The sequence below is a fragment of the Podarcis gaigeae genome (genome assembly GCF_964106915.1).
Source record: "Podarcis gaigeae genome assembly, chromosome: Z".
Classification (NCBI taxonomy): Eukaryota; Metazoa; Chordata; class Lepidosauria; order Squamata; family Lacertidae; genus Podarcis; species Podarcis gaigeae.
In genome coordinates this window covers 5,064,726-5,079,191 of record NC_139691.1, presented here as the reverse complement: position 1 = coordinate 5,079,191, position 14,466 = coordinate 5,064,726, and the positions used below count along the sequence as shown (strand labels likewise).

General features: G+C 43.1%; 1 protein-coding gene across 6 annotated transcripts in view; it reads right to left on the bottom strand.

The window, feature by feature from the left end:
- Window positions 1-14,466, bottom strand: part of CDK5RAP2 (CDK5 regulatory subunit associated protein 2) — a 131,240-nt gene that overhangs the window by 73,513 nt on the left and 43,261 nt on the right. For all 6 annotated transcript variants that reach the window (XM_083721570.1, XM_083721573.1, XM_083721571.1 and 3 more), the window contains exons 14-16: window positions 14,226-14,378; window positions 3,541-3,638; window positions 1,064-1,191 (exon numbers count right to left, since the gene is read on the bottom strand). In XM_083721570.1, the coding sequence (XP_083577696.1) occupies window positions 1,064-1,191; window positions 3,541-3,638; window positions 14,226-14,378 (379 nt within the window). The remainder of the gene's footprint in view (window positions 1-1,063; window positions 1,192-3,540; window positions 3,639-14,225; window positions 14,379-14,466) is intronic.

The following is a 14,466-nucleotide window of genomic DNA, read 5'->3' as shown; positions in this document are numbered from 1 at the left end:
TAAGTACATGTTTAGGTGGTACATAACAACAGTAATGAAAAATGGTAATGTAACAGCCTGCTAAAATGGGAGGAAATTGTTGCTACTTACTTCTGTCCCAAAGCATTCCCTTTAATTGAAATAATTTTTACCCTCACATTCCTTTGTAACTTTTTGACATTTTAGACGTATTAGATTTTTTACTAGCAATCAGTATGCATTGTGAAACTAATGCAGAATCATAATTTGCATATTTAATAATTTGGAGCAAGTGCAAAGTAAAGGTGCGACAGGAAGGAGAGAGAGAGAGAGAGAGAGAGAGAGAGAGAGAGAGAGAGAGAGAGAGAGAGAGAGAAACCAGAGGTCTTGGGGGGAAACGCCAGGTTAATAACAGTGCAGAATATATATTTTTTGGTTTTGGTGCAACAGACTGCAGGAACTGAATAGACAGAATGGTTTGTGCTATTTAACTGAACAATTTGTAGAAAAAGACCTGTTGTAATCAACTTATTTCAAATCCAAATCAGCTGGGAAGGAGGTATAGTGACTTAGCAGATCTCCCGCATTTTATACCAGGGACAGATAAACCTAGTCCAGGGCAAAATGTGACTTTCAAGGTCTAACTGGCCCTCAAAACATTCCCCACCTGCCATACCCCTCACTGGCCCTACTGCACACCTGAGTGTTTTTGGCTGGTTGGAATGCGTCTGTGAACTCTGATAGTGTCCCTTGCTTGTCTGGTGGATTATAGAAAAGGGTGTGTGAGTGTGTGTATGCAGAAACTAGCCTACTGTACAAAACGTACAATTTATATTCACTGCTCTGTCCACTTTTGCATCTGGACCCACCCACCACTGACGTATGGAGTCAAGAAGGTTGCTTGGAATGTGGCCCTTGCTCTGAAAATGTTCCCCATCCCTGCTGTGGTTCATAATTAGCTGCTTCGAATGAGCCATCTGTCATGGATGCTGTAGCTGAGATTCCTGCATTGCAGGGGGTTTAACTAGATAACTCTTGTGGTCCCTTCCAACTCTACCAATTCTATGATGCTATGAAAGATGCTTTGCCACATATTCTTCCTTACCTTCTCTTCTGTTAGCTTTGATTTGACTTTCCAGCCCTCTCCGCAAATTCCAGTTAGCTAAGATGTCATCTTCTAGTTGCTTACGCAACACAGAAATGTTGTGCAACTCTGCTTGAAGGTTATTTATGCTAAAATAAAATTCAAAAGTAAAAAAAAAAAATCAGTATGCTGAAGTTGTAAGGAGGCATCACTCAAGGTTCATCAAACAGTTGGGGTCATTTTCTTGTGAACCTCTGGCATCTTTTATACATCAAGGTTCCGATAAAAAAATTCACTCCAAAGCAGAAAGAACTAAACTCTCTTGAAAGCATGCAATCCTCTCATCTCAACGCACAGCATTAAAAAAAAAAAAATCTTTACATAAGACGAAAGGAATAGAAACCCTTGCACATCTACATTCTGGCATCTTTCAGAACCTTCAAGGCACACTTAATGGGCCAACTTCAAGCTCATTTCTCCCTCCCTCAGAAAAAATCAGACTGAAGTACATTAGGCACAACACATCCTGTTGTTCTGCGTCTATGACCAACTCCTCTGTCACATATATTAGATTTATTTTATCTCACACATCTTCCACTGAACTCATGACTTCCACACTCAAGGGTGTGTGTATATGTGGAAAATCTCCACATTTTAATATAAATGTAGCTTATTTTAATATCAATTGTGACACAGGCAAAGCATCCAAGGATGGAGCTGGTTCTCAAAAGTAAAGGTCGTTGGGGATGATGACATGGCAAGCAAATTGGATCACATTTGCATGGTTAAAATAAGAAGGGGAACATGCTGCTGGCCAGAGGCAGGATGTTAAAAGACCTGAGTACATAAAACTTTTTTCTGCCTTCTCTAGGTAGAGTGAAAAGTAAGCATCTGTGAATGCCAATGCTAAGGTTGCTTTTTAAGTCAAAGAAATAGGGAAAGAGAAAGAGAAATCTTCAAAGGAGAAAGGATTCACTTAACACTAATAAATGCTCAGCTCCCCCAACCAACAAAATAAAGATAATAAAAACACGTTTTTAAAAAACTATGTAAACCATGATAGGTGCTCCTTAAAACTCCAGCCGCACCTGCCCTACTTCATACAGAATACTTTTAACAGGACAGGGGTGGAGAACTAATTACCCTCCTGAAGTTATTGGTCTTACAACTCCCATCATCCCCAGTCATTGACTATGCTGGCTGGGGTTGATGGGAGCTCGTGTCCAACAACTTCTTCAGGGCTACCGGTTCCCCACCCTTTTCCAGGCCTGCTCAGCATTGTCTATACCACAGGAACCTATGGCTCTCTGGATGCTGCTGGCTTATAGTTCCCATCATTCTTGACCACTGGCCATTCTGGCTGGGGCTGATGACAGCCGGGAGTCCAGCAACTTCTGCAGGGCTACAATTTCTCCATTTCAGCATTAGAAAGAGGCTCAGCTCTTTTGCTGTTTAGAGGCAATCACTGCCTGGCTTCTGGCATCCAAGTGGAAGAAGATGGCAAAGTAGGAGCAAAACTAATAATAATAAAAATCCAAGAATTAAGTATTGTTGGATTTTTTAAAAAAAAAAGAAAGAAAAAAGGCCACTGGCTTTGCCTAAAACGCACAACTGTAATGACAGTCATTTCTTCTGGGACTTAGCTGACAGCAAGAGTTAGTGCTGTCTCTGCGGCAGGGTCACTTCTCCTCAGGTGGGGGGTCACCTTCCCTCAAGTGGGGGGTCACTTTGCCCCCAGGTAGGTGGGTCAATTGCTATCAGGTGGGGGGTCAAGATTCCCTCGGATGGGGGTCAATTCTCCACAGGTGGCCCTTCCTCTCCACCTGGTGGACTAGGGAGCAAGGAGGAAGTTGAGGCTGCAGTGGACATACAGGTACCATGAAAACACCAATTTTCTGCCTTTTCATATTTCACTGCATAGGATGAGTTACATAAGTAGTTACGGTAAGCCTCAGGATCAGACACCTCCTCTCCATTGTGACCATGAGATGACTGGAAACATCTGTTTTCATTTTAGATTTACATGGTTTAGCAATACATCCCAAACCCTAAAACTGTGGTTAATGTTAACCACAATTTATTGAAACAAGCCAGATTATTAAACTATGGCTTGGAGCTGGCATGTTTCACTAAACCATAGTTTAAACAGAGCACAGTTGATCAGGTTCAGACAACATGGGAAGCTGTAGTTAATCTAAAACGGAAGTAAAAACTTGCATATATATTTTTTGCAGCCATGCTGGAGGTGGAAGAGAACAAAGAAAACAAAATCTAATGAAAAGAAGGAACCTAATTGTGCCTCTAGTGCAGCCCATCTTAAGTTTCAGTGGGTACAGAATATCACTGGAGCTACTTGGTATCAAAGTACTTTAATATAATGGTGTAAGATTCCTCCTTATTACCAGAACTCTGGGCTGTTGCAAATGGATGGCATCCCACTGATCTGATGAGTGACCAAACATCATTGTTTGTATTCAAAGGCAAAATCTGACACTCACCTATCGGTATCTTGCAGGGACTTTATTAGAGCTGAAAAAATGTCACGCTCTTTCTGTAGACCTTCCATTATTCCTGCAAATTCAGATTCCTTTGTTTTCTAAATTAAAAAACAGAAATACATACCAATTACTCTTAAGTAAAAATACCCTGGAAGAGTGCTTGTCTGCAAATTAAGAACCAGTCATAGAATGAATAGCAGAGGCAGAAACATTTTTTTCAAAACAAGAAGGAGCCAAGAACAGTTTCCGCAGCTTAAAGTGGCTAATGTTCCCAATGTCTGATGAGTCAGACATCTGACATGTAGTGAGTGGTGAAATGAGACAAGACTTCCTTGGTTGTGGTGCTTATCTTGTGAAACTTTATTATCGGGGAGACTTACCTGACTCCTTCCTTAATGGGGTTCAGACAGCAGGTTAAGATCTTGCTCTTTCAGAGGGCTTTTGAGATAAATGACCATTAGCTGCCCCCGCAACCCACCTCCTGATGCCCTACTTTAGCTTTGTTGAAATTCCTGAATAACTGCAGTTTCTAGGGCACTGCTATCTACTTGATTTTATGTTGTTGTTTTCTGTTGCTGGAGATCCTAAAGGACAGAAACGGGGTGGGTAGGTTCTCAATAATTTAAATAAGTAAGTAAGTAAAATAAATGCGTCCACCTGAGTGTTTAAAGAATCCATTTTTCTACTAAGACACTAGAAGACGCATTCCCTTTTCTCTCTCTCTTCTCTCCCCCCCCATGTCACTCAGCTGACACCACTGGCAAAGCATGTGCCAGATGTCTTCATTAAGTTAGCAAGTGCCAGAGACTACCACCACCTTCTACATCTGAAATAACATTGTTCCCCCACCACAGCCCAGATGAGGGAAAATAATCACAAGGTTTGTACGATGCATGTTTGGAATTATTAAAGAGCATATCCCAGATATGTTAAAACAAACTCCACAGTGGGAATTATTTCAACTGCCCTACATGCAAAGTGTTCCATTTGCCAAAGGGCACTGAACAGGGAACTGGATATGTTATCACTGAACAGGGAACTGGATATGTGCCACATCATTATTGCAGGTGGCCTGCTTAATTCTTCATCTACTTAAGTTTCCAAAGCTTCAGGTTGTGCACACTTTTGCAGGTGTTTCATGCTGTGACCTTCTCTCATCTAGACGATAATTAACCTTGACTTTGCTTGCCTTCCTTCCTACTGTGTTATCCAGAAAGCCTCTCAGAACCTCCTCTTGCTAGATCTCATTGTCTCATCAACTACATAGTCTCCTGCATAATTTCCATGCTTGGTTCAAAATACTGCTTCTGACCTTTAACAGCACTCTGTGACATGTAGTCACAGGAAGGACCACCTGCCTCCAGAAATGTCTGCCCATAGGTTAAGATTTTTATCAGGCTCATTCCTCCCAGCAAGTCTGTCATACCAGATGCAACAGATGGTTCTTCTCAGAAGTGAACCTTCACAGTGGTAGCACTCCTAATTCTATGACAGGGATGGGGAACCTGTGGTTCTCTTAGGTGTTGCTGGACCACAACTCCCATTATATCTGACCATTTATCATGCTGTCTGTGACTAATGGGAGTTGGAGTCCAACACCACCACAAGTTCTTCAACCTGTTCTAAGAGTCTAGAAAGGGTAGAAGGGAAATTGGATGGTACCTAGATAGACAGGATGGATCAACGGTGCGGTATCTTTGTTTAGCTAAGAATATGGTAGTGGAGGGGGTGAAGAAGATGAATATTCTGACACTATAACTGTTTGAATGCTTAAGACACATCACAGAAAACGAGCACTACCGCCAATCACCCGTGACAACAGACAGACATGCTAAATTCACTTGTGGTGGCTTTGCTGTTTCACTGTCAGCACTTACATTTCAGCCATTTGTCTGAATCCACTGATTACACATAGAAAGCATTAAACAGGTGGCTTCTGTCTCCTTTCTTATTCATCACTGCATTTACACAACCACATCTTTATATTTGAAAAGCTTCTGACAAATCAACAGCGATGAGGCCATTAGGAGCAATATTGTATTCTTCTCTGCATATGATTACAATATCTTCTATGGAAGGCATGAGTTATTCCAATGAGTTCCCCAATGAATTACAAAGAATAAGGCAGATACATAGCCAACACAGGTTATAATACAGAAACAATTAATGAAGCATTCGACACCCTGACATACAAAACAAGTAGAGAAGTAAAGACTTGCTATCTGGAGACTCCTTACAAGACTCCTAACAGGAACAGCAGCTCAGACCTGAAAGCAATCTAGACAGGAGAAAATCATGCTCCATGGGTTGACTGCTTGTCAGTTTGTTCAACCACCAGGTATCCTTGGTTATCAGAGCAGTTCAACAATGTAAACTGTTGCCTAGAACAGAGGTGCCTTCCAGACACCTCTCAGCATCTCTGACTAATGGTCAGCCTGGTATGTGCCAAAGCAATGATTCTTCAGAATCAACTTCACTGGACTGGTTACGTTGTATGGATGCCTGGTTCCTGTCTTCCAAAGCAACTACTTTATTCCCAACTTAAGAATGGAAAGTGCAACCCCAGTGAACAACACAAGAGGTTTAAAGATGCTCTCAAGGCAAATCTTTAAAAATGTAGTATGAACACCAACAACTAGGAAGCACTGTCCTGCAAGAACTCCAATTGAAGAACAGTCTCTACCAAAGGTGTCATGGACTTTGAAGAAGCATGAACTCAGGCCGAAAGGGAGAAAGGAGCTAAGAGGAAGGCACGTTTGGCAAATCCTTACTGTCATCAACTCCCACCTAGAAATCTATGTCACCACTGTGGAAGGATGTGCAGATCCAGAAGTGGCCTTCAGAGTCACCATGGACACACTGTTAAGACCATTTTCATGGAAGATAATCTTACTCGCTACAAGTGATCGCCAAAGATGGGAGCTGGATCAGTTTAAGAGGCCTGTGGTGAATGTAGAGCACTGCTCAAAGAATTAATCCTAACTGCTTTAAAAGGCTGAGGCTGCAATTCTAAATACATGTCTCTGGGAGTCAATTCCATTGAACTCAATGTACCTTACTTTTGGGATTTCACTGCTAACTACACTTTTAAGTCTCACACGGTAAATCCCCTTAGTTGATCCAAAACAAACCTGATAAAGGATAAGCCCCATTGAGCTCACTATAACTTTCTTCTGAGTAAACATGAGTAGTACAAGAATATTATCTCCTGTCAAATGCTTAAGGCCACCCCATGGTTTGACTGGTCCCTTAGAGTTTGATTGATATCACATGACATCCAGCCTCTGAGGGCTGCCATGACCTGCCGGGAGGGCATGTAACCCCTCTACGATCACAGCAGGCCACCGTGGACCAATATGATGAGGTTTTGAACCCCTAGCCAAGTTGGGTTGGCTTCATGACTTTATCTAGTATACTAAAATGATAAACATACCATGTTTATTCACAACTACTTGTGTTTCCCCAACTTCTGACAAACACATACTGTCACAGTGATCAATTTCTTCTAGATTAGGGGGTGTCTGGGAAGGAAAAGAAGAAATATGTCTATGTCAAGAAGTAGATTTCATTTAAGAAACCCTCTGTTGTTTACATGCCATTCTGGGGAGGGATGTAGCACCAATAGTTTTACATAGTCTCCTGAGATCCCATTTAACATTCAGCCTTTTAGAAAGGAGATAAAATAGTGTTATGTCGAATTTTCATAATCTTGAAATTCTTGTATCAAACCATCCTCCATGCCCCCCACCCTGGCCCAGAACATATTCCTAAGCAAAAGTGCAGATTTCAAATCATGAATGCAGTTGGGTGATGCCTTATATCTTAAGAGATCCTGAGCATGTACTCTGGATTTTTAACATTGTTGGCTGAGAATGTTAGCGCCCCCAGCCTTTTTCTGATGCACCTGGAGAAGAGCAGTCATATGGAGGAGCTAGAAGGCTGGCTAGCTAGGTCCACCCATGAAGAACAACTCTGCCTTAACTGCATCTGGTTTCCAGAAGAGAAGCTTACTTATATGGAGGTTGCCATTGACAGTGGATTTCTGCCCTGGTGGAGTCATCCTGAAATACGTGGCACTAAACGAGGATCACCCCACTGGGTCATTTCTTTGTAGTGAAATCAGGACAATCTACCTGGCGGATTGATTGCAGGTGGCCTTGCTCCTAAGTGACAAGTGGAATGCTGAGAAGCAGCTGTCGTAGCGATAGTACAAATACAACACAGAAACACAAATGCATTTTAAATGTTTAATTGGTTTTTAACATTTGATCTTGTTGGTGTTATTTCACAATTCAAAATAATTTGAAGTGGGAGAAGGAACTACATCACAAGGAGCTGCAACATGCCCTTCCAATCATTTGAAAGTCCATGCCCCACACTGTTTAGCACAGGGAGGGCTATAACCTCAGATGGTAGAGGAAGGAGCTCCCATAAAAATAGTATCGTGTTGATGAAAGGTGCACATCACTATATGTGTTCACAGGAGCAGGCCACCATGCACCCAATTCCACTGGGAAATCTCCACTTCTTCTTTAAGCTATGGTATGAAGAATTGGACAGTGGAATCCTTCCCTTTTCACACCTGCCTCCATTTCCCTTCCCTGTGATGAGTGAGAGATTGTAAGTCCCACAGGGCAGAGGCCTGAATGCTACTACTTCATGAAGCACTGTACTCATAAATCAGTCCAGGTGTTGCTGAACTACAACTCCCATCAGCCCAAGCTAGCATGATGAATGTGAAGACAGATGGGAGTTGGAGCTGAGAACTTGGAGGGCCAAAGTTCCCAATCCCTGATGTAGGTGGTGCTCTATAAAACTAACAATAAGATATATTCTTAGCCAGTGTACAGAAAGAAGAATTTGGGAATGTTTCAAGTGTGTAGATAGGGGGAAGGGACCAATCTCATTTACAGAAACAGACCTGCCTTGCCTAAGGAAGTCAACCCTGAAAAGAACTTTCCCAACATCAATCACTTCTGAGAGGCTGAGTGCAATGTGTTTGTGGCAATTTTGAAAGACAGGGCATGCTCAGAAGGGGAGAAAAAATCGCCCACATAAGTTTGAACAGTTGAGATGACTCAGCAACAACTGGCAGGCTGCATCAATTTCAATCACTCCAGCACATCTGCATCACTGCAATGACAACAAAGAACATCAACTTCCAACCTAGGAAAACATCAGGTTCAAAGCTCTGGCCACATGAATAAACTTTGGTCCATTGCCTATAATTCTAGAGCTACAGCAATTTAAGTACTCCAGCTCTATGCATGGGACTTATCCCTGCCCCGAATGCACACAATGTCTCTAAGACATTAATGCCTCTAAACATTAAAAAGGTCACAAGCACAGTGCAAATTATAATGGAGCAGCAAAATATTTTTGTACTTGTTATGTGTCATAGAATCTACCATGTGGCTTGTATTTGTGCTAAACAGCTTGTTTGCATGGCCTGTGTCCTTGTGTTGCAAGTACACGCAACTCCCCATTTACGCACGTTGTATTTGTGTGCTACCACACACACGTGTGGTGCTGGGTACCCAGAAGGGGAAGGGGGAGGGAGGGAGAAGAACCCCATGAAGGATCTCTTCTTTGACCAGCTATAAGGCCAATAACAGGGTTGTTCTGAATGGAGAATCATGATTTAAGATTGTGAGGAAAGGACAGCAGGCAGGACCTTCAGTTAATGTCAGAATGCATGCACACATCACACAAACAACTGGGCGAGAGAACAGGGAAGAAACCCTATCCTTCCACCACGATATAAATATCTTCCTTCACCTCTTTCTCCTTGTCGCCACCCCTTCCCATTCCCGGGCAGTGAAAGCTCAGTGTGAAAACACTCTGGGCTCCCATACCCTTCAGTTGTTTGTTGCCTCCATTCTACAATCTGGTGAGGGGAGCACACCAGTGAAGCAAGTACACCTGACTTCTACCCCCAAATTAAAGGGAAAGGGTGTGATTGCTGCTTGCTCCTGAATCCTACAACAACCCTTGCCCAGATCCACACCACACCACTTCACAGACAATGATAAAGCCCTTAGCAGCTAGTTTGTAGGCAATGCTATCCATGGGGTCTTTGACTCAGGGAAGGGCTGACAATCAAGGTGTCCAGGTCAAAGGATTCCATAGAAACACACACACACACACACACACACACACACACACACATTTTTTCAAGTAAGAGTAAGTCATCCTACCCAGTAAACAGGACACAAAAGTTGTGTATTTGCAGAACCCTTGAGTGAAACATGACTTTTATGAGCTTTGGTTAAGTGAGCCTCATTTAAGTTCAAAGAACACACCAAGTCATGCTCCAGGATGAGAGGAGCAGGAGAGAGCAGAAGGACCCCAATCACACAGTGGTTGACGGTAGCGGCAGGTATGGTGTGGGGACACCAGGTAAGGAGCACACAGCACAAGCAGTTGGTGACTGTGCCGTGTGCCAGTCCCTCTTCCATCCTGGAGAATTGTGTTTGTCTAACTCGAAAAATTAGAATATTGTGGAAAAGTTCATTTATTTCAGTAATTCAACTTAAAAGGTGAAATTAATATATGAGATAGACTCAAGACATGCAAAGCAAAATATGGCAAGCCTTTATATAATTGTGATGATCATGACATACAGGTGATGAAAACCCCAAATTAACAATCTCAGAAAATTAGAATATTAAATGAAATCAGCAAAATAAGGATTGCAAACAGAGCAATATTGGACCTCTGAGAAGTAGAAGCATGCATATGTACTCAGGATTTGATTTGGGCCCCTTTTGCTTGACATATCTCACTTTGCATGTCATGAGTCTACCTCATATATTACTTTCACCTTTTAAGCTGAATTACTGTAAGAAAGGAACTTTTCCACGATATTCTAATTTTTCGAGTTTCACCTGTAGATGGTTGTTTCCAAAATGTGGTGCTTGGGGAGCACTCTTCAGCCCTGTGGAACCCTCAATGTAGGGTTCCTCAGGGTTCAATTTTATCTCCTATGCTGTTTAACATCTACATGAACCAGCTGAGTGGGGTCATCTGGAGATTTAGAGTATGTTGTCAGCAATTTGCTGATGACAGACAGCTCTACTCCTTTACATCTGCAGTTATGGCAGTGGATGTGCTGGACCAGTGTCTTGCCTCAGAAATGAACTGTATGAACTGTATGAAGCTCAATCCAGATAAGATCAAGGCACTGGTAGTGGGTGGCTCCCGAGACAAGATAGAAGGGTGGTTGCCTGCTCTTGATGGAGTTACACGCCCTCTGAAGGAACAAGTACTTGGCTTAGGGTTACTTCTACCTGTAGATCCTTTACTGTTGCTTGAGGCTCAGGCGGCCTCAGCAGTGCCAAGTGTCTTCCATTAGCTTCAGCTAATTAATTAATTAATTCCTTCTTCTGCAGAATCCCTCCTGCCGCACCTCCTCCTTAGTAGCCCATTTAAGGCTGACACTCTAGTCTCAGCTTCAACAGCATCCCATAGATCCCAATGCCTCCTTTGCAACATACCGCTGATCTTTTTTTCTTTGCCCTTTCCACCAGTTACACAACTAGACATGTTTTCTGTAATTCTACCCATCTCTTGCACACTCTTCTATGAGGAATCTGCAGCCAGACCTTTGACAGCATTCTCCAAGTACAAGCAAATTTATTGCCCTTGGTGTTGTGGTGAGATGTTCAAATGTAATCTGAACTATCAGAAAGCCAAATAGATGCCTTCTGCAGTGCTTTATACCACTAGACAGAAATTGCAGGAAGTGGGCCTGGAAGAGGCAATGCAATTTCCTCAGTGTAAAGCCAGCTGCATGGTCCCACTACAGGTCTCATACTCATCTGAATCAATGATGTAGACAGCTGCACAAACCAAGATAAAGGTACATCCACACTGTACTTGGGGCCTAGGGAGATTATTATTATTATTTAGCTATTCCCAAGGAATCAGCACATGCCTTAAGGACATGTATACTCCACTCTCCCCCACCGAAGAGGCAGTTGGGGCTCATCAGCCTGGGAAGACAGCCCATCTAGGATAATGATGGGCTAAAGGATTGGTCCTAAACCTCCCCTGCCTTGTGCCTATACTCATTTATGAGAAAGGCTTTGGGAATAAACCCCAAGAAAAAAAATCAGTACTCATTGCCTTGTGGGACATCTTTGGGAGAAGTGGGGGGGGGAGCAGTAAAAACAATGCAGGAGGCAGCGGTTATGAGCTGTAAGCTCAACTTGATTGGCATATGGTACAAGTGCTACATGTTGCTTTGGCCAATGGAACACATAAACATGTTTCACTGGTCAGTTACTGCCTGCCTTGAGCTGGGAAATCCCCAGTGAATAAAATGCTGACCCACCACTGTCTACCTGCGTCAGTGGGTGCTTGGCACTCAGAGTGTCACTCAGCAAGGGGACTGAGCTTCTGCACCTGGCAAAAAGAAAAGAAACAAACCCTCTTGCACCTATCAAGCTGGAATATTAGGGCCATGTGTCCTGGCTTGTCCACCAACCTGTTGTTGGTCAATGACTCATGGAAGATGGCCATCATTGACCATGAGCTGAAAATGAGCTCAACACTGATGTTTCTGCTTTATGGGAGGAGACCAGACTCATTTCAAATGGCTGTCTCCAGGAAAAGAACTACACCTTTTGGGAGCAAGGAGACGAGCCACATACTCACAGTGTAGGCTTCACAGTGAGGAACTCCATCTGTCTGCAATAGAACCACCAAACAAGGACTCAGAACACTTGCTTTCCCTCCACCTCTCAACTACCTCTGGTCAAATTAACATCTTGAGTGTCTACTCTCCCCATTACATGCTCTGACATACAGACCAAGGACCTAGGAATTAGACCAGCCTATCAGAAGGGTCCCAGACTGCAAAGATCTATTGGAGAAATCTGTTGGAGATTTCAATGCCAGAGTTGGGGACGATCATCACACATGGGGTGATGCCCAGCAGATTCCCAGACAATGTTCCAGTGATTAATGGCTAAAGCTGCATCAGAGCATTCAACTTGCTGCTGACTTTGGCAACACTCACAAAATGTATGAAGGCATGAAGAAAGCCTTTAGACAAACAGTCTAGAAAGCGGCATCACTGAAAACCTTGTTGGGAAGATCAGCACAGACTGCAGCAAACAGGTAAAGCTTTGGGCAGAGTGCTATCAAGAACTATACTTGCAGGAAAACATGGTCTCTGACCCAGCAATCAACAGTATCCAGACTCTGCCTGTCTTGGAAGAGCTAGATGTCCCTCTCTCCCTTGATGAGCTGAAGAATGCCACCAACTCTCAGGAATATGGTATAGCCTCAGGACAAGTTGGAATCCCAACAAAAGTGATAAAAGCTGGTTTCAATTCCTCCTTCATGACACACTGCCACAGCCTGCTATTGTGGAGTTGGGAACGAAGATCTGTACCACAAGAAATGTGCAACTCCAGCATTGTGACCCTCTACAAGCACAAAGGTGGCTGTCATGACTGGAAGAACTACCATGAAATCTCCCTGCTAAGTACTGTGGGGAATGCCTTCACCCATATAGTTCTCAACAGATTATAGTCACTCACTGACAGGGTCTATCATGAGTCATAATGCAGCTTTAGAACTGAGAGGTCAACAGTCAACATGATTTTCTCACTGAGCCAGCTGCAGGAGAAATGCAGAGAGCAGAGCTGCCCCTTGTACATCTCCAAAGAAATGACGATGGCCTTTGACCTCATCAGCTGAAAAGGACTCTTCACACAGTTCAGTAAGACAGGATGCCATCAAAGCTTCACAAGATGATCATGTCCTTCCACAAGAACATGTGTAGCACTGTCCAATATGACTGCTCATCTTCAGACGCCTTTCCTACAAACAGTGGTGCTGACCACATGCTTGAGGTAGCAGACAATTCTGTCTACCAGGGTTCCACCATAACCAACAGCCTCCTCACTGACAGTGAGCTAGACAAGAGTATTGGCATGGCAGCTACAGCAATGGCTCATCCCTCCAAAATGGTATGGGAGAATGTGATGCTAATGACCAAGGTGAAGATCTACCAGGCTTGCATGTTGAGCACACTGCTTTGTGGGCAAATTGCAACTGCTAGAAGTGATGCCTCAGTGCCTTCCAGATGTGCTGCATCAGAAAGACATGACAAAGTCTCAAACAAAGATGTGCTCTCTCAAGCTCTCCCACATTCAGAGCATGTTCACACTCCTGTCTCAGCAGCTTAGATATGTCCATAGAATGGAAGATGGCAGGATCCCAAAGGATGTGTTCTATAAGGAGCTGGTTTCAGTCAGGGTCTCACTGTGAATTTGGGCCCGTTACAAAAATGTCTGCAAACGAGACATGAAAACTGGCAACATCAACCCTGCCATGTGGAAATTCCTTACAGGCAACTGCAGTGACTAGACAGAAGTCAGATCATGCATCCATAGCAGTGACCAGATGAAGAATGACCACTGGGAGGATCACAAAGAGAAAAAATGCCATGGTGCAACTTCAGTAAAACAACATTACTCCTTCATTTGTCCCAGCTGCAACAAAACAAATCTCTCCCGTATCAGTCTCTGCAGCCACAGCAGATGCTGTAACCTTCCAACAGTTTGACTTCACAACAATAGAAAAATACAAGATTAAAATCAGTTAAAACCATTTACAACCCCAACTCCAGTAGCCTTTTCTTTTTTAAATTTTTTTTAAAGTGTCAAACCTACCTCTAAATCTGGGATCATCTGGTTCATTGGCTGCTGTGACTGGGCAGCACACTTTTCATTTTCTAAATCTTCGTTCTGCTTCTGAAGATCCTCTTTATCTTTTAAAAGAGTCTGAAACTCCATGGCCTTTTCTTTAATCACTCCATCAAGTTTCTAAGGAAAACAAAATAGATACATGTCACAACGATGATGATGATGATGATGAATTCCATCCAGCCCCTCAAGCAAGGTCTCAGGGTGG